This window comes from Falco cherrug, chromosome 1 (assembly GCF_023634085.1).
Source record: "Falco cherrug isolate bFalChe1 chromosome 1, bFalChe1.pri, whole genome shotgun sequence".
Taxonomy (NCBI): domain Eukaryota; kingdom Metazoa; phylum Chordata; class Aves; order Falconiformes; family Falconidae; genus Falco; species Falco cherrug.
Window position 1 is genome coordinate 82,877,725 of NC_073697.1, and position 21,080 is coordinate 82,898,804.

At 38.4% G+C, this 21,080-nt stretch overlaps 1 protein-coding gene across 2 annotated transcripts in view; it reads left to right on the plus strand.

The window, feature by feature from the left end:
- TLL1 (tolloid like 1) overlaps window positions 1-19,932 on the plus strand; it is a 139,879-nt gene extending 119,947 nt beyond the window's left edge. For both annotated transcript variants that reach the window (XM_005444566.3, XM_055727976.1), the window contains 5 exons: window positions 3,424-3,549; window positions 4,914-5,041; window positions 9,580-9,793; window positions 15,645-15,895; window positions 17,906-19,932. In XM_005444566.3, the coding sequence (XP_005444623.1) occupies window positions 3,424-3,549; window positions 4,914-5,041; window positions 9,580-9,793; window positions 15,645-15,895; window positions 17,906-18,040 (854 nt within the window). In that variant the 3' untranslated portion in view covers window positions 18,041-19,932. The remainder of the gene's footprint in view (window positions 1-3,423; window positions 3,550-4,913; window positions 5,042-9,579; window positions 9,794-15,644; window positions 15,896-17,905) is intronic.
- The last annotated feature ends 1,148 nt before the right edge of the window (window positions 19,933-21,080 follow it).

Consider the following 21,080-nt stretch of genomic DNA (forward strand, 5'->3'; position numbering starts at 1 on the left):
GTAAAATTTACATTTGATAGGAGAGTTCTGAAGAAAGCTGAGTTAGGAAAGGCCGTTGCAGGGATCTAGCTAATCTCCAGAGACACTCTTGTATATTTATAATCAAGTTTCTTGGATAAAGAGAAGAAACTAGGGAGTCATGAGACACTATTTTTTACAAAACTTCTAATATAACTGTTGGAATTGGGTATTAGGCTTCTAAACTGAAAGCTTCCAGTAACGGTTTTCATTCTTTCTCCCTCTCTCTTCTGTCCTCCTCTCTCTTTCCTGCTCTTGTTAAGACAGTGACCTATTGTCTGCTGGGCCCATAAGACTAGCGAAGTGTAAAATAACTCCATGAATTAACTCTAGAAGAGAAAAAAAAAAACCCAATAATTTTTTTTTTTTAATTCTGTGATGTTTCAGGGAAGATAGCCTAATGATTTCTTTAAAACAGTCTTTGTGTAGTAGTATGATTAATACCCAGTGATAATATGTTACCAAATGTCTATTTATCATAAGTTTTAGAGTTACTCCAGTGTTTTAAATAAACATGATTCTTTGCATGATCATTCAAAACATACATGGAATTTGATGTAATACAGAAATGGTGTTTGTTGGGACATTTTTTGGGGGTGATGATTCATTAAGCAGTTAAAAAGAGAAGGCTGGAGTGTTTCTAGCCTTGAGGAAATATGTTTTGGAGCACAAACTCATCTCTGGTGCCATTCTGGTACGTTTTTTTCCACAGACAAGAAAGCTGCCTGCAAAGAGAAAATTTTTGGTTTTCAATGTTGCAAGGATTTGATACAGGTCCCTTCAGGCCGAGTACGTATTATTCACAGACTGGTGGCCTCTGAGGGTCTCAGAGTTACGACCATTTGTCCTCTGAATGATTCAATCTAACATTTTATTGAGAATGGATCTTTCCCTGTTCTGAGTACTGAAATGAGAAGAGAAAGTATCCATTCAGAACTGGGAGACTCATTTCCATCTGTCAGCATAACAAATGGCTTTGTTTTTACATGGCAAAACATTCGTTCCTATAACTAATACAGACTAATTGTTTTTTTCATGAATTTTGAAACTGGGCAATCAATTTGACAGAAAGTCTGTTCTGAATTATGAAGTGTAAGGAAGGCTTGTTCAACAGTTGCATCCTTGATTAGCTATGTACAAGTAATTATTGTAGCTCCAATGTGTTCCAAAGCTTCTCCTTTCTACCTTCTGTCCGCTGTCGTATCTCTGAGGAGGTCCAACATGGGACCATGCATTGCTTATGCACTTCTGTCTTAAGAGATTATTTTACAGAAAATAAGCCTATTTAATGTTAAAATACTTTTCAGTATTTTCACACAGTTTGGTGAACAACGAAAATGGACAGGGCTTTTATTTAGAATTTATGTACCTACTCTTTACTTGAAAGCATAACTTGAATGCATTTTGAGCTTGCCTTCCATTTGTTATTTTGGTAGAAAACTGCAAACTAATGCTTAGGAGGGGAAATACTGAAGAGGTTTGTTCATGTTATATCTAATTTCTCATTTGTTACTATTCTTCACTTGCAACATGGAATTGATTTATGATAGTGCTTGCTTTTGCAAAGATGAATGGTTATGCCTTTTTTTTTTTGAAATTAAATGGATTTACTGCCTCAGTTTGGGACTTGTATTGCAAGGTGCATAAATAGTGTATTGTGGAGCTTTTACGCTTCTTACATCATCAAAATGACAACTAGTATAAGCCTTTGGATGTATGATTCTGGGAGCTACCTATATTTTTGACTGTTTCTTAACCTTCAAATCTGTTCACATTTGCTGAAAGGTTCCAAAATATTTCAGTGGAAACAGATTTGAGAACTACAAGACACAATGCAGTGGATGTTTGTGTTTGACTTGCAGAATTTGTCTATAAATGTACATTAGCATCATGTACTATGAGTAGAAGCTGATTTTTGTGGAAGGACTTGCAAGTCAATGGGTCAAGTGTTGCATACATTTTGGCAGATAAGGCTGATGTGTATGCCATTGTAATGCAAACTTCCTTTTTGTGTTACTGAATATGGGTATCAGTAAAGGCAATGAAAAAATGCATGAGCAAGTCAGCGAAAAGAGACTTAAATTATCCATAGTGGTTTGTAATCTATAGAAATTCTTACTGCGCCTACTGGAGTCTGAAACATCGCATGCTACCTTGTTTAGAGATAATGCTCACTGCTGCTTTCCAGGGTAGGTGAGGCTGAAGGGGGTGAATGCTCCGCATTCCAGCCCTGCAACAACTGGACCTCTGGGATGACAACGATTTCTTTGCTCTTTTCCTCCTCTCTTTTGCATGTGACGTTTTGTAAGAGAAAGGGTTTTTTAATATGTATGTGTTTTTATATATATATAAAAATACATATTTATATAGGCATATATTTTTATATCTCAGGATTCATATATATGTGTCTATACCTATATGTAGTTGTGTATATATGTGCGTACATACTCACATGTATGTGTACGTGTATGTGTCAGGAGCAGTCTGCCTCTTTTTAAATGGACCAACCTCACCTAAAATGACAGCAGCTGAATGACATAGAAGGGTGGCAGCTGAGGCCTTTTGCTAGAGTGACAGCCTGTTAATCTGGTTTGGCTTTTTTCCATGCAATGAATTTGTAGCTGTTTAATGCAGGTCAGATTTCCTCCCCTACTCTCTGCTTTACTTCTAACACACTAAAAGCTCTTTTGAAGGATTATATGTTAATAAACAGAACTGCATGCTGTATTGTAGATCTCCTTGAAATAACTAATGCCAATTTCTTTTGTATGTTTTTCAATGAAATATTTTTCATTTTTGTGATGTTCTATAATGTCCAGATTCCAGTAAAGCACACTGTCACTCTGCTGGGGAAAACCAAATACATTTATTTTAAAAGTTTGTGTTACATCCTTCTTATCTTACATATTTGATGTGCAGAGCTTGAAACCTTGTTTGGCCTGCATGTTCCTTTCAATGTACCACTGTTAAATTATGGAATTTGCATAAAGTTAGAACACTTCATGTGTGTTGCTCATAAATTACACTCCTGTTGTTTACTGAAATAAAGCTTTGGATGAGATATTTATGAAATTTTTCACCAGCTAGACCACTTGAAAAAGTAAGTGCTAGTTAACCATCATCTTCTTTGATTTAGCTCGATTGTTTTACTAGTGTCCCTCTCCTCTGGGAACTACCTCTCATTTTCTAGAAAGAGGAGACAGACTGTTTGTGCCATGGTGCAAGGTTGCAGGCTGAGCAATGTGCGGCTAGGACTAAGTTACTATAAAACTGCCATGCTAAGAAGAGTGACTGTGCCTTAGCTTATCCTTTTCTGGACTCAAACACTGTGCTAAACCTTCTTTTTTGGTAACAAGGACTACTGCTAATATTGATGCTCACTTGACCTTGTTGTGTGTTTCTTAGACAAGGACGAGTGTTCGAAGGACAATGGTGGCTGCCAACACGAGTGTATCAACACGGTAGGAAGCTATGTTTGCCAGTGCAGAAATGGATTTGTGCTGCACGAAAACAAACATGACTGCAAGGAGGGTAAGTAGTAAGCTATTTGAATGGTCAGTTATAAAACTGTCTTACAGAAACTCTCTGCAGCTCTCTGGCCAAAGAAAAGAAAGGGAAGGAAAAGATCTTGCTAATGGGGGCTTAGGCTTTTGGTCTTAAACGCTTCCCCAGCCCCCCTTTCCTATCCCCTCCATCCCCAGCATCCACAGGCATGCAGTTTGGAAACTTGGGATCATTGGCAGGGAGTGCTACTTCTAATAGTTCTGTGAGGTGTAGAACATTTAAAGCTGTGATAGCGTATTTACCTAATCATGTATTAAACACAGGGATAGAGTTTTTGGAGAGAAACCTGGTAAAGTTGTCATTTGCTCCTGTCAGTGGCAGTTAGTTTCCTTGCAGTCAGGTTGAAACTGTATCTGCCCTTTCTGGGTTTATTTTAGGGGACATATTCAGACAATCTAAATTCCAGTCAAGTCCCTATGCATCATCATTCCTCCTATTTGCTGTCTCAAGGTGTGGCTGCCTCCAAGAAAACAGTAGACTTTGGAGCTTAAGTAGAATTTAGATTATCTGCAAATGAACCTCAGGCCTGCAATATTATGTGAGCTACAAGGCTGTATTCTAGCATGGATTTAATTTGTGAATAAAGATGTGCCCTTTGTGAAGCATTTGCATTTTCACTGTTGTTGGAATGATTCTTGTGTACTCTAAAAGATTCTTGTTGAATAATTCTGTGGTATTTGTAAAGCAATTTGAGATTGTCAAAAAAACTAAATACAAAACCGAAACTAGTTTCTTTCTTGACTTGTTTAAGTTTTAGTTCTTCGTATTTATTTACGGAGGTGCACTACTAGTAATTCAGTTACAATGTGAATGACTAAGCTGTCCTTGGTACATACTCACAGTTTAGTTTTAGCTGTTCTCTAGTTGTATATATGTCCTTAGAAATTGTGGCTTAGAAATCAAAATGATTGCTCTGTAGCTGCATTATGAAAATTAGGAGAAGAAAGAAAAAGAAATAGTTCAAGAAATACTATTTGGAGTAGCAAGATTTCTAATATGGATTTTCATACTTACTTGTATGTAGAAGGGAATAGCAAAATATCTGATTAAATTTTAATATTTATTTATATTTCTTTATAATATTAGAAAAAGCCACCATTGTAATCGGCAGTGTATGTTTCACAACAATCAGTAAACAAGCGTACCGGGTTAATTGCCATAAAGAGTGTGCCAAAGGGGAAGAACATGATGGTGCACACACTGAAGAGCGTGTTTGGCTGCCTTCCTAAGGGGTCCTTTCCCTTCAGCGGGTCCCCTGACAAAAAAAGAGCTTTTCTGTTACCTCTGAATGCAGACCCCCAGACTAACTGATGCTATCACTGTTGGCACAGCTGAGTGTGAACAGAAGATCCACAGTCCCAACGGCATCATCACAAGTCCCAACTGGCCCGACAAGTATCCCAGCAGAAAGGAGTGCACGTGGGAAATCAGTGCCACCCCAGGGCAGAGGGTCAAACTGGTGAGTTTCTGCCTGCTCATCCTTTTTCTCTTCTGTTCAACCCAGTCTGCTTCTCAAATGGCTACTCAATGATACAGAACTGTTACTAAACTTTACTCTCCATTTGCTGCCCAGAAGTGAACTGTTTTAAAAACCTGCTGACTCCTGACCATTCCTGGCCTGCTAGGGCTGCTCAGTATCACACAGCTGTGAATTTAAGTTTATGGTGATTGTAAATACTCTGGACAGCAAAAGGCAGTAGGAATACTTTTCTCCTGTCAGATTTTACTATATCATTGTTGCAATTCATAAAATGTGCACAAAGTTTTGACAAATATGGCAAAGGCCATTTATGCGAACTCCAATATATAGAATAAGCAAAATCAGAAGTTATGAACAGTACAGTCCTCTGAACACACCTTTTGTGCTTCTGTTCTGTACTTTTTGGGGAGGAAGAGAATATACAAAACCCAAAAATCTGGACTTATTTAAAAGTGGCTCCAAATTTTAACATATGTAGAAGAGCAGCCTAAGTAGACCTAAGTGACTTTTGTGTCCAGTTGGCTGAGGACAGTGCTGGTGGCTGAAGACAGGCTAAGCACAGCTTAGAGAGCTTTGGAGATCTGTTGAGGTTACGTAGCCTCTGCACCATGCGGGAGGCACAGACCTGATCAGGGCGCTTTTCTGCTTTGAGCTCCTCCCCAGCGTTCCTTCAGCCAGAGTACTCTGCACAGCCACAACAAAAGCTGGCCTTAACATATTTTAAAATCTGATAAACTTATTCAACAAACGTTTTGGAGAAAATAAACTTCTGAAGAGAGATATCTCTGCTTCAGAGAGGTGGAAGCAATAGCCAATACTGATGCAGGGATGAAAGTGATATTGTCATCTCGTAACTGCTGACCTTAGCCAAAACCAAAACCCCGGTTACTGGTGCTGGTGCAGGATCGTGTATTGGTCCCTGTTCACCAGAAGTAAAATGGTTAAACTGCTCTGGGTGGTGTGTGGGAAAACGAGTGGTGTGCACGCTCTGTCCATTCAAAGGGTGAAAAACAGGTTTTTGGTCCAGGCAGCCTTCCTACTGCCACTTCTGAGCAAGTGTTCAGCCTGGCTGAGTAAACCAAAGCCAGCCAGGCATGGGCATGTCACTGTGAAAGCTTTTTTCAGTACTTTGGCAAAATTTCAGCATTCAGATTTCTTCAGTGAAATATCACATGGTCTGTTTTAAAAGAAAAGGTTTTTTAATTGGCTTTTGCCAGTGAAATTGGAAAAATCAGACAGAATTTTACTAGATAGAATTTTCAAAAATATCTCCATGATTTAGAGTCTGAAATGCACTTCTCTGTGCAAGCCAGTAGGGTCAATCTACTAAATTCTGTGTGTATATCTTTAAGGTCTGTCTAGTACAGCAAGATGACATATCAATACCATACTTCCACTGTACATAAATATTTTTCCGTGGACTTCTACACTGTATTTAAGTTCACTCCTCACAATTTACTTAGTCAAATTGGACAAAGAAAGAATTGGTTTCTTCATGGTAACAAACCACATGAATTATGAGACTGTGCTTTGTTTTTTGAGGGGTGTGTATAGAGAAACTAATCTTTTGTTGTGATTGCTCTCACTCTGATAATTGTCGAAAAGCCTTTTCCTGAGAAGGCTAAAGTTAAGCATTTGGTGTTACTAAGAAGCCTATGAAAAAAATGGGTATGCACTTCAGAATTTTTAAATGAAATGTGTGGATGAAGATGACTTTGGAAATGCATGTAGCAGAAAGAGCGATTTTCATGAGCTAATCAGCCAGATGTTTGCGAGACAAGACTGAAGCGTCCCATTCAGGCAGCTATCCATAAGTGCCAGCAACGTGTCTGCTCCGTTGGACGTTATAGATAGAAAGGGCTGGACATTCAGAAGCTATATGTAACATTTCTAAATACTGTCCCCACTAATGAGTCAGTCAAAATTGGGATTGTAGTCATGGTGGGGGAGGTATTCAAAAGTATTTGTCCCAGGAAGATGGAGTGTGATTTAATTATACTACCACCTTTATTAAATTATCTGTGAGCTCTGTTGGCAGCAACTATTAGTTACGTTCAACTTCACACAAAGTTTGTGTCAGCTCTCCTCTTTCAAGCCTGCTCTTAGTCCAGGGCTGGGAACTGACCATTTTTTTTTTTTAATTGAGATCTTCTGTGGGTGTTTTGAAATATCAGGCATTTTGAGCTTTTGAAAGAATTCATATTAAGATCTACTTTTCATTTCAAAAACAAATTCATTTGATTCTCTTTATAATTGCGAGAATCACAACAGATTTAGAACTTTCTCTGTTTTTCCTTGTGGGACCCAATATATCATGTACTGTCCCTCTGGAGGCTTAGGACTCCCAGTGATAAGTCTAATGTTAAAAATAATAGGTGTATCTTACAGTTCATGATGAGAAGTGCTTCCTAGAGAGTGATTTTTTTGTTTGTTTGGTTGGTTTTTTTGTTGTACTTTTGAGAAGGGGACAAAACTGATACAATTTTCCTCTAAAAGAGAACTAAGTTATGCAGGCTGCTCTTGGATCATATCTATTTCTCCTGTTGATTCCAAGTTGGCTTGAATCAATTCTATATTTAACTAACTCCATTACAGTTAGTCTCTCATCTTTCTGGTTTTTGGGGTGTTTTTGGTTTTGTTTTTGGGGTTTTTTTGTTTGTTTGTTTGTTTTTTAATCCATCAGATTTTACTTGGGTATAAATGACAGCACATACTTGGCACCATAGAAGTAGAATGGCTGACTACAATTCAAGAGCAGCAGCAGGGACAGCTGTACAGCTGGTTTTAGTGCCTCTGCAGATTCAGTCCCTTAATATAAACCCCCAAACTTTCCTGTGAGATGAACCTATGTCCACTGCATCATGCAACTCTTCACTTTTCACAGAACAAAACTGTTATTCTGAATATTCTGGTTCTTTGGGCAGACAACTTTGTGTTAGCTCTTTATATTTCCTTTAGGTCAGCTGTTAATATAAATTACCATCACATTTCCCAATGGCTGGATTACAAGGGATTCAGTAGGTCAGATTTCCTTTGGTGTACCAGACAGAATGCATAACGATGATATTTGCTCAGTATTTCAGAGTTCAGTTTTATTCTTTCTAATTATTGCTTCTTAATTCTTTAGTGGGGTGGGGTTTTTCATAAGCAGTCAGCTATATGACTGCTCATGGGAGCATTTATAATTACTGTTTTTGTGCTGTTTTGTTGAACAAAACAGATTTTGAATTTCACCTTAACTTGTAGGTTATTCCTGAAAATTCATGAAGATGTGTATGTTTGTTGCCTTCTCAGTGTTTCCATGAGAGGAAATTACCATATATCAGGCTTTATGTTCCTTGTTGAAAGATTGCCCTGGTAAAAAATTCTTAGCTGAAATCTCTTAGATGTCCCCCTGAAATAAATGTGTTGATACCAGTCCAGTCTTGGCGGACGCTCATCCACATTTGAAAAGCAAGTATTAGTTGTATGTGTTTTCTGTTTCTCTAGGGTATGGCATACAACTTTTGGACATGTCTTTGGTTGGATACTGAGCTTGAGAAATCTAAATTGCAAAAGTTTTAAAAAGTAAGTTGACCAGGCTCTGCACTTGCAATTTAGAATTTTTAGTAGGCCCAAACTTGTCCTTAAAAGCTGCCATGAGCATTAAGAGTGACTGAGAATCCGTAGGAGCTCAGAAACCAAGATAAATGCTTTGAAGTGTAGAATAAACATCACAGTTTTGAAATCATAGAATCATTTAGGTTGGAAAAGACCTTTGAGATCATCAAGTCCAACTGTTAACGCACTACTGCCAAGTTCAACACTAAACCATGTCCCTAAGCACCGCATCTACAAGTTTTTTTAACAACTCCAGGGATGGTGATTCCACCACCTCCCTGGGAAGCCTGAAGTAGAGTTTGTGAGCCCTAGTGTGTGTTCAGACTATGGCAGCAATTTGAATTTTCTTGGGAAAGCATATTGTTAGTGTTGTAATAATAAAAAATAGATAATAGATTAGATAGATTAGAAAATACAAGTTTCATGCACAACTTGTTTATGTGGAATGGTCGTTCTAAAGGCTTTAGTTGCAGTGTGAGGTAAGTTTAAAAAAAGGGGGGGAGTGCATTATGTTTTACAGATATTTTAGTCAATCCTCAACTATCTGAGGAACCAATAATTTCCTGCTTTTTGCTGTTTCGAATCTTCTGTGAAATTTGGAATAATCCTGCAAACAGAAAGGCCATCATATTCTAGATTTAATATTCTTTTATGGATATTCATTAGCTATAAAGATTCTAATGCCTTTCTATGTGAAGGATGATGCTGTCTTGAAGTTCACTGTCTTAATTGTTTCTCCGTTTTCTCAAAATCTGTATGTTACTCAAAGCTACGGGCTTGTAGGGGCAGTGATGTTCAATCTGTCAACTGCATCTACTTTGTTTTGTGAAAAATGCTAACAGTACATATGTATCACGTAAGTACAGTAAACACAGTACTACATTGAGTCATTTTGCCTTTTTTCCCCCCCCCCCCAGACCTTCAATGAATTTGAGATAGAACAACATCAAGAATGTGCTTATGACCACTTGGAAGTGTTTGATGGTGAAAGTGAAAAATCACCAATTCTGGGACGCTTATGTGGCAATAAGATACCAGATCCTCTTATTGCTACTGGAAACAAAATGTTTCTCCGCTTTATTTCTGATGCATCAGTTCAAAGAAAAGGCTTCCAAGCAACGCATTCTACAGGTCAGAAAATCGGGATGTGCTTTACTAGTAACTTCTCCTTTGTCTTTAGTGGAAGATACTCAGGCATTTCTTTTCTAGGAATGGGATGAGTTAACAGATAAGATAATGTTACAACTAAATCTAATGAGACCTTAAGAACAGTAAGTCTGAGGTTGCAGAAAGTATTCTCTAATATTTTCTTTCTCCTTCTGTCTCTCTCTCTCTTTCTTGGGTAAGCAATTAAAAGATTTTGAAACAATCTGAGAAAAAGAAGGTACTGGCATAGACAATCGGAGATATTTCTTAGGATTCATGCCACTACTCTGTAAAAGATTCAGTAGCTTTTCTTTGTATTTGTAATGGCAATACTTCCCTGGGGCATGTGATGCCCCTCCATTACTTTCCTGTTCTAACTTAAACAAAAGTCTGGGGTTTGTGTAAACAGCTGTTAAATTCCTGTAGAGCTAAAAAGGAAAGGCAAGTCAAAGGAGAATAAGAAAAAACAATACTGAAGGCTCTCTTTTAAGACCTTAAGAATATAATATTCATGTTTACCATTTAGTTTTGTTCTTTGGCAAAATCACTGAAATTGAAAGCAGTGTTTTGCCATTGAATTAATGGATTTCCTGGGATATTTTCAGTGTGTAAGTTATTTCCCGACATTGCTTGGCTCAGAGTGGCCCCTAGTGCTGAGTTTCTGAAGTTCTAGTGCCTGCTGTAAGGCGAGGGGGCTTGGGTTTTTTTGTTTGCTTTCTTCTTCAGCTTGAAAGTCTATCTTTACTCTCCAAAGTTAATTCTTACACATTAAGTATTTGGCAATAAATATTAATGCATAAAATATTTTATAAATATCTGTACCAGTAGATAAGGTTTACTGACAGGCAGCAATTGTTAATAGAAGATTGTAATCAATGTGATTAGTCAATGTTAATACAATTTGATATTACCCAGAGTATTCATTAAGTTGATGTGTAACTCAGCTAACAAATTCTCATATATCAGGGTTAGAATTTTCTCTGTTTTCCTTCTGCTTTGTTAAGAATAATTCTAAAACTTTATTAACTTAATTTCCCTTTCAATTCAAACAGTAGGCAAGGGTATACGAACTGTACACAGCATCATCTGGGCCTCCAAAGCAACAAGTTTAGCTACCATTAGTTCAGTTACTTTTTCATATGGAAAATCTTCTTGTACAAGCATGCCATTGTTTGCCTTCCCTATCACAGTAACTCCTTCCCTTAGATGGAAAAGTAGATAGAACCGGTAATAATTACTAATTTTTAAAGTACCTCAGGTTAAATAGTTAAAGGGCAGAACTCATTAGAAACAGGTGGTATAAAAAGATAAATGTCTCATTTTCAATTTGCAGAATTGGAAGAATCACTGTGTGAAAGAAGTTCAAAAGTATACCCCATAACCTCTAAATTTGCTACACAATTGTAGCAAATTTAATTGTAAAATTGCTACACAATTAAAAAAAAATAACCAAAATTGCTAGTTGTGTTATGATTTGCTGGAATTTCCCTCATATCTGCTGTGTTTTCTGTACCTTAATTGCAAAAACTTTCTTAGTGTGCGTAATAGTGCTTTCCTGAGAAAGTCTGAAGAATAAAATCTGCCCAGTTTTTAAGGAAGTTGTAAAAATTATAAAGTTTGCCTCCTTAAGAGAGAACATGTATTTCTGTCAACTGCTGCTCACAAACTGCTCGCCAAGTGAAACGGTGCATCCCCGGCATGTGCTTTGGGGTGGGGACTGAGTGAGGAACGACTGGGATCTGCAGCTTTTCCCTGCAATCCTGAGCCAAGCACAGATGCTCTGTGGGAATTTCACCTCTGTGCTTTGGACACACATGCAAATGACTAGATCTCTAACAAGTGTGTCAACAGTGGATTGTATTTCCTTGTTTTAGTTTTTCTAGCAAATAATAATTGACGGTATGCAATGGAAGTAGGCAAGGTTGTGCTCAGTCCTTCACAGCTGTGCAGACAGACAGGGAGGGCCAAGGAAGCTACTCCCTTCACTTCTGACCCGTCGGCAGAACTCACTCAGTACAAGTGTCATCTCAAAAATGAGTTTGTTACCCAGTGTGCAAAATCAATGGAGAAGTCTAAGAACAGGAGGTATTGCCTTTAATAAAAAATTGCGCAAGTTTGGGTGCTAGGTGAGCTAGCACACCTTGGTAGTTTCCACAGTGGATTTATACATGATTAAATGAACATGAATTTGTTAATGACCAACCCTCTAACACTGACTGGATGGTGATCTGTGTAATGATTATGCAATGTTACTGGTTAGCTGTGCATGCTCTTTGAGGAGGGCTCTCTTTGTGGTACCACTTTGGTGTAGGGGTATGTGTTTTAGTATTACAGTGAAGGTAGTTTGCTGAAGGACACATTTTTGGTTATCTGTCCAACAAGTAGCAGATCAAGAGTCTTGTGTTGTCAGCTTTCAAGGTTTTGATTGTTCTTCAAAGTCACCTTGTCCTAAGCAGCAATTACTTCAGTTAATCATCCTCGATAGTTCTTTGCATGGGACATTCTGAGGCAAAATGATGTGTGCATTCTGTTTCTTCAAGAATATGTGCAGATTGTTAAACAAAACCATGTGTCCGTATAGTCTGGTTACAAAATTTGATAACGGAAGAACTTGTGTAATACAACAGCAGTGAAAGAGTAACTGGATGCTATGCCCAAAGAGGTCTGTGCTGCTGTATTCCTGGCATCTTCATGATTTAATGGCTGCTTCTTCTAGCAGATCCTGATGATGTTGATTTCCCTTCTGTGACACTTTTTGGCTTGAGATACTATCCAAGTTCCAAATTACCATTTAATATTTCAGAAAATGGGATAAAACTGTGCCAGCAGAGGCAATGAAGTTTAAAAAAAAAAAAAAAAGTTTGGATCAAAAGGCTTCCCTGGGTGGAACAAAACTTATAAAATGGTTTTTTTTTAAAGTGCAACATAGTTTTAGAAAGAGATTCTGTTATATTTTCCCTTCTCAGAAAAGGCATAACCCATCCAGAAGGAATTTGTAACAATGTTCCTGAGAACATTAAACGTCATTGCTCAGGAAGTGATTTGGTTGCCCTTACACAGGCATCTAGTCCCCTTTCTGATGGCCTCGTTTATGGTGCCTGGCCTCCAGCCACTGTTGCAGGAGGTTGCAGGTCTGCTGTGGGTCCTGTTCCTATCTGTCAACCCTGGGAGGATGTCTGAAAAATTTGAACGTCTCAGATGTCGCTCAGTTCCAGATCCTGTGTTGCTTCCAAAATGACTGCAATAATTCAGTTTGGCAATGCTGAATCAAATTTATAATCTTCTTTCCCTAGTTCGGATAGCGTGGGTTTAAGCTTTTTCCATCTGTCCAGCTTGTTAAACAGCCAAGAGACAGTGGCTTGATTTGGTCTTCAGTTTGTAAGAAGCCTAAATGCCCCTAGAAATGTGAGGAAACAAGAGAGGGGTTTTGTTCTTTAGCTGATCTATAAACGTGTCCAAAAGCTGTCAGATCAACAGCATTTTATAACTTGGGCATATGTCTTTACAGTCAGGTGTGTACGTCACACCTACAACGGAGCAGCTACACGTGCGCAGTGGAAAGCAGGCTGGGTGGTCAGCGGTGCGAGTGCTGGTGTCACTGCTCGGCAGTGGTGCTGTGCGGCACTGCTCCCTTCCCTGCACCCAGCACAGCATGGCCCACGTCGCCTGACGCAGCGCTGCGTCGTGCAGGCTGGAGATGGACTTTTGACACTACAGCTTATACCTTAACGAATTGAAAATTTGACTTGTAATTCCTAAAAATCAATACTTTATCCTAAAATATAAGGAGGAGGACAGGGGAAAGGGAATTGCCATTTTCCACAGTTGTCAGTATGGCTGCAAGTTTCCTTTACGCTTGTGTCCACTGTAGCAAGCAGAGGGAAGAAATGCAGACAGTTCAATAAACATGTTCTTCTTAGCAGCTGTTCTGTGTCTGAAGCAGGGAGGTATTCTTAATGTTGGGAACAGTCAAGTAAAAAAAAAAAAAAAAAAAAAGGGAAATAAGTGAATCTAAGAATAGGAAAAAATAAGGGGGAAAAAAATTAGTGTATTAGAAAACCAATGAGAACTGTTTGAGCTATCTCGTTTGACAAATTTTCTTTATCATGTGGTCCTATCTGTTCTCTAAAATGAAAAAATGTTGAAATTTCAGATTGAACCACAGATCATACATAATGGACTAGTCTGCTTACATAATTTATATTTCCTGTTTTGGTTCCTTCAATTCCTTATTAACAAAAACCACGCATTTTTAAAAATAAGGTTTTGGTCGTCTCACTGTCGTTAATTCCCAGCTGAAATGTGATTCCTCACAATGCAGTATTGCAGTCGGTCATGTTTCCTGTGCGTGGAGTCCATGGCGCTGAAGTCAAATTCAAAGTGTCTCTTCACCAAAGCTTGGAAATATTTGAATCTTGCAATTTGTTTCAGGTTATTATAAAGTCACCAATTTACAGTATCTACATTTCATAAAAATGCAAATCGAATTACTTATTTGTTTATAAGAATTTAATTTAAACTTGTGAATGTCAGGTTTCTGTTCAAACTGATTTGCATTGGGTGCTTTTATAGGTGCTGTAAGGGCTGCCTTTTCTTAATGAGAAACCAAAACTAAATTGCGCTATTTTCATTGAAATCTTTGTACCGTAAAGAGAAGAAGCCTCCACCCACCTCTTAGAAACATAATAAACAATGCTCTTTTTTTTGTTTGTTTAAGTACAAATTTCCATCTGTTGTCGGTTGCATTGTAATAGACTTTTAATTGGCAAATTCAGAACACCTATATATTTAAATTATTGTAGAAGCTGAATTCACTGACTGTTTAGGATAGAATACTAGTTTTAATTCTAGGTGCTGAAAATATTTAGAAAGGGTAAAGTACTAGCTACTGTTTGGGTTTTGGATTTTGGTTTTTTTGGTTTTGGTTGTGGGGGTGGGGGGGGGGGGGGGGGGTTGTTTGTTTAGTGCATTTTTAGCAATTTCTGTCCTCCAGCAAACTGGCTAAAGAGCAGCTTATTCAACTAAACAGTAAAGTTAATTCATATTTAAATTATGAACTTCTTCAGTAGTTATAAACAATCTCTAAAGACCCACCTACATTTTGCTGCTGTGTAAAATAGAGTTTTATACTGTAGTTATTGCTTTGGCATAAGGTAAGTATCTCCTGCTCGAGACTTGCCTTAAGAGCAGACTTTCAGCTACAAGGTTTTCTCTGGTAGTAGCACAGAAACTCCCAGCCATGATCTTTTGTATAGAAAGACCCATTTGTGTCCACAAATGTGCAGCAAACAGACTAGCAGGCTTGGCTGTGGTGGTTAGTGTTGAGCTGGCTCTCCAGACACCAGATGATGGTTTAAGCTGACACTCCTATGAAACACAAGACTTCTGCACTGGATTGCTGACTACAAGTGTGCTAGTGCTGATCCTCCTCTGGCGCTTGCAAACGGTGTCGTTAACCCCTGTGGAAATGTCACCACTGAAATGTGGATGCCTCGCTTAAAGCACTTGCCTTGCTGGCCACAGGCACCTACCTCTCCAGCACCTACCCAAAGCATGTCCTACCACTTGAACCACATTCCTTATAACTTTGGTGTTCCCTGTTCACTTGAAAATCATGAAATATGCTCAACTGTCTGTAGTTATAAAACAGAGGAAATCAGATTGATGGATTTGTATTCATACTGTGTATTACTTCAATCTACACCTTGTTTGATTGACCTGTTTGTGGCATGAAAGTGCACTCTGCCTGAATACAGCTGGGCATCTGTGAAAAGAAAATGCTAATTTGCACTGGATAAGCATCTTCTTCCTTTTTTTTTTTAATTCCTCTATTTAGAGTGTGGTGGTCGGCTGAAAGCTGAAACCAAGCCCAAAGATCTGTACTCGCATGCTCAGTTCGGCGACAACAACTATCCGGTCCAGGCAGACTGTGACTGGCTCCTGGTGGCAGAGCGCAGCTATCGAGTCGAGTTAATGTTCCAGACTTTCGAGGTTGAAGAAGAGGCAGACTGTGGTTACGACTACGTGGAACTTTTTAATGGTCATGATAAGACAGCTCTGCGACTTGGTCGATTTTGTGGATCTGGGGTAAGTAGCCAGGGATTAAACTTTTTCTTTTTTTCCTTCCACAAGGACAAGAGTGAGAAAGACAGGGCAGAGGTAGGAAAAATTCAAGAAGGCGTAAGGTTCAGTTACTACACCTTATAATGAAGATACTAGATTATCTGCTTCAGGCTTTTATTTTTATTATTGCTTGTCATACAAGCATTCCCTTGAAATATTTTCAACAATAAATATTCTTATCTAGTTTTTGACCAAAGTATTGTAATGTTATGTTAAGCTATACATTGCTGACAGTTTAGTGTCAGCACCCAAAAAAAAGTTAGCAGCGTTCTCCCTTACAGGGAGAGAAATGCAGTGATGTTGAAAATTATTGCATTAAAATTCTTTCAATTTGAACGCAGAAGCCATATTTTACAGGGGAGGGGCTCTTGGGAAGCATTTATAATAGGCTCATCTTTACTACTTAAATCTGATCTTAGGGGAGAAAGTGATCCTAAACTGCTTGATTAATATGGGCCTTAAGAAAGCCCTGTTCATCCCATGTGCATCTCTGACATGTTTTAACTATGAGGCATGGAGGTGACATCCTGAAAAAGATGTATGCTGTTTCTCCTTTTAGATTTGCATTGTTCTGTTGCTGCCTGCCTTGCAAAAGGTGGTGCGTTGATCCCACAGGTCGCATGAACTCTTTGTATGTGTGCAAATGCAAACACGCTTTCACACATACACTCTGCCTATGTGAAAGGTTTGAAAGTCTCTGCATAAGATGATAGGAGCTCTTAATTAACCACATGTGATTTTTTTTTTTTGATTCAGCCACAGTGCTGGATCAAACATCTCAGTCATTCAGGTGAGATAACTCTAAGCTGGCTTGAATGCACTTCCAGGTCACTTTGTGCACTTTCGATGACATAAAGATGCAGGAAAGGTGCTACCACTGAATTGTGGGCAATATATTCAAAGGGCAATGCTACATGAGGTCAGCATCTACTAATTTACACAAAACAATACTTTTTTTCACAAGTTGCCCTATTTTTTACAACAAGTAGGAGGGCAGCAAAGTGGAGAATGGCCCCACCTTGGGCTGACTTTTTTTTTTTGGGGGGGGGGGGGGGGGGGGGGTCGGGGGGGTGGGGAGCGCTATGCTCTTGTGGGGGGTGGTAGAGTGGTTGGGTTTTGCTGTTGTTTTGGTTTGATTCCGCTAAGATATGCATGAATGGCTTTAGAGACCATATAGGAAAGATGGAATTAAATAGAGAAGCTATTGAAAGCAAAATAATGCAAACTGAAGTGGGAAAAAGATGCTATTAGTATATATTACCACCTTCTCAAAAATGATTTGGTTGTTCAGCTGGTACTTTTGATCACTGTGCTTCAGTAATAGAACAGACCATCATGAGGGCTATGAAGAATAAGATGTAAAATAGGTCCTGGTGTTCGTTTGTCTAAACCTAGAGTGTTGTGTATGGTCCGGGCCAGTCACTTACATGACTCCAGCAGAGCTATAGAAGCTATCTGGGAAGGATAAAAGAGCGAGGAGCTTTGTTTTCTTTGTCTCATGAAAAGGCATTGCAGAGATATGCCATACAAACTGGAGAGTTTAAATCAGATTCAGAAAGTATGATGGCACATTTATTTAGATTGTGCAAAAAGATGCTTTTCAGACCCAGAGCTTGAAATTGAAAGAGTGCATGTTAATTCAAAAGCAAAAAGTTAGAATAGATAACTGCCAAACTTCTGCCAACAGATGAAAATTCAAATATCATGATTTAAGCTGACTCTCCAGCGTTTAGGAGTTTAGGCTGTCATTTCCTCAGTCTGCCTCAGAAATTCCTGGCCTATAATTGAGAGCTGAATGAGATAGAAGCGTTTTATCTGGTGATGTCTGATAGCACCATGTGATACCTGGTGGAATTACCTGACAAGACACAACAGAAAAAGAGAAATATCCATAAGAAAAAAAAAAAAAATGTGATGAAGGGGATAAATACACAGAGTGGACAGATAATTTGGTTTTTTGTTTCTTTATTTTAGCCACCAGAAGAAATTTATTCAGCGGGGGAAGCTCTTTTACTTCACTTTCACACTGATGATACAATCAACAAGAAAGGATTTCATATACGATACAGAAGTATAAAATATCCAGATAGTGTGCACACCAAAAAATAACGCAAGAACCTCTATGACAGAAAAGGAGAGTGAGAAAGAAAGTACAATGGAAAGGAAGAAAAGGGTTTCTCTTTTTTTAAACTGAGGTTATTAGCACAATTGTTTTATATGAGTTCAGTTGAAATGATGACTTATCAGACCAGAGACTGAAATAAATAGATAAAAGTCACCTAACCCAGTGGAATAGTCAAGATGATGATGTGCAGGCTCCATACTTGACTGTCTCTGCAAAGCTTGTGAAAGAACTTTGCATGCAGGGAAAATATAAAAGCTTTTGTTCACGGTTTGACATTTTTCATAGATGCGTGCAGATTCAATCAGTTGCATTCAGGGGAAGTGACCCTGCAGACCGTTCTTCCTTCTGACAATTGTATGGTGTCCAGGAGGAAAAAAAGCTCTTTCGGGTCACACACTCAAAATGCCGTCCTTAGATCTAGTTGCTTTGACTTTGTATCCTGTGTATGGTGTGTACAAGGACTTGAAATCAAGAGATGAAATGGGAAGGTCTTCCTGCATTGTTCTGTATTTTTTACAAATTCGTCTGTCATATCAGGTTATCAGTGTTTTGAAACTGGAAAATCCTACTTCTGAAACATAACTGATCTTTAGAGTATTTTGTTTTACTAATGACTGAGACGTCTGAACTGTTACATCAGTCATCACTGGTTGACTGAATTTGAACAGTGTAAGCATCTGAAAATGTTTGGTTTACTGGTTAAGTAAGCTATCTCCGATGATGTGGTCTTATTTTGCACTGAACATAGAGACTGAGATGAAAACCTGTTCTGAATCAAAATCTGTATCCAAGAGAAACAGAAATAATCAAGGGTCATCTGAAATTCCTCCTACTGAATTTGTTTTCAGCAGTACCTTTGGAACCACTACTAAGCTTTATTTCTTCGGACCTGTTTGTGAATGAGCTAATTGCCTGGTTTAGCTACTCAGAAATGAAGCTGCAGTAGTATCCAAGAGAGAGGTTTCCCAAAGAACTTTTTTTTTTTCTGGGACTAAGAGTATATGTGATGGTATAAAAACAAAACAAACAAACAAACAAACAAAAGCAAACCAAAAAACCCCAGACCCAAGAATTGTTTGTTATCAAGAGTGAATTCCTATGGTGCTATTCCATGAACATTAAAAGCAAAAACAAACCAAGAAGTTTTAGACTTTTGAGCCAACAGCTTGCAGATCATGAATGTCTCACTACACCTGGCTGCATCTGGAGAAGAAAGGCTTTATGGCTCCTAGGGAGAGTGGGTTGCAACGGCAGCGCTAGTCCTGTGGAACAACTACTACTATTGCCTTAGAATCCTTGCACACGGTCAGACAGATCTTCCTGTAGATACACCTCTAATTTGATAAATAGTTAAATGACTTGGACATCTTAACGTACACTAACTAAATGATCTTCAAGCAAAAGCCCCATCTGCAGAGCGAGATCATCTACTGTAAATAACAGTGACCTGCTTCTGATGTAGAGATATGTTATGTTTAGATCTGAGATATTATATGTGCTTTAGGCCGTATGTGGCTTTAGTCGTAATGTATATGCATTATGTTAAGTATTGTATGAATGAGTGTTCCAAGGGAGTGAGAGGTATTGTATGAGTGAGAATGGAATTGTTTCTTTATGTGCCAAGTTCTATCAGGACCCTGTTTGACTGTAGCAACTTTTCTTTAAAGGCTTCATAGACAGATAACGAGGACTTCTAGTTGGCAAGAGTGAAGTTTAAAGGAAGTATTATGTTTCACTTACAACAAATATTATTTTGATATCCTTTGATGTAAGTTGCTACTCAGATTAGCTTAGTTTCTGTTTCCTTACTATGAACATACATTGGCACTAATAAATCTGATCTTTTTTTTATAAAAATAAAAGCCAAATGTCTGTATAGGTGTCTTTGGTTGTTTCAACAGCGCTGTTGCTGCTCATATATTACCATTTTCCTTTCCAGACAGCTTATGTTTGTGGATTAAAAAATGGAATAATTTCTGTATTTTTGTGATATTGCTCTGCTGCCCTTCTCTTTGCACAAGAAGTTAACCACAAACATTTTCTCCAAGGTCCCACAAAATTCAGGCAGAAATATTACTACAGTTTAAATAAAAAACCAAAGTGTTCTTAACCTTGATACATAATTTATCAGCTGGGTGGAGTTGCAGCGCGTGAGCTTCTGAGAGGAAAAGCCAGCAGCAGCAGCGTGTCCCTGGCATGGGCAGTCAAAAGACGCTGGGAAGGGCTGAGGCTGGGCGCAAGAGCAAGTTTCCATGTCATCTTTTTTCCACTTCTCTGTTCCAGTCTCCTCTTCATATTACCTCCCTTCCATTTGCTAAACAAAATATTTTAAGTCTTCCTTTTCTCTATATTTGGCTTTATTCCCCTCAGGGTTACTTTAATAACCACAGAGTTGTGCCATTATTATTTTTGGAAAGGTTTTTGTTGTTGTTGTTGATTCATACAGGCCCCTGTATAAATCCTACTGTCCTATGTTAAATAGTGCAACTGGAGTAGTTGGGGAAGGAGGTTAGACTGGGCAAGCTGAGGGCACCAGCACTGTATAGTATTTCTTACACCCTAAGGAAAGTGATTCTTTGTGGTCATATCTAAGTATAGCTTTTGAACACAGTATGTCTTGTATTACCTCACATAGAATATGTAGAAGTCAGAAGAGAGTTGCCATAACTTTGAATATAAAGTTTGATTTAATTTCTCTAATTGCTTATTCCTTTGTAGATCTCATATGCTTAAAAGCGGTGAATATGAGGAAGGTGTACTTAATGCTTATCTTGATGACAAGTGGACCATGTGGATCACATCTTCACATTGGCCGTGACCCTAGCCCATATCTCATGGTGCTGTCAGTTGCTATTGAAAACGTAGTTATTTCAAAGTCCTAGGAGGTTTTTCCTGAGGTAATGAAAATCACATATTCAGTGAACTCCTCATTTAATGGAAGTGTGCCTTATAAATAGCCTAACAATGAGGAAACAATGAAAAAAAAAACATTTATGCTGATGAAATTGTGAAAAGTAACATGGG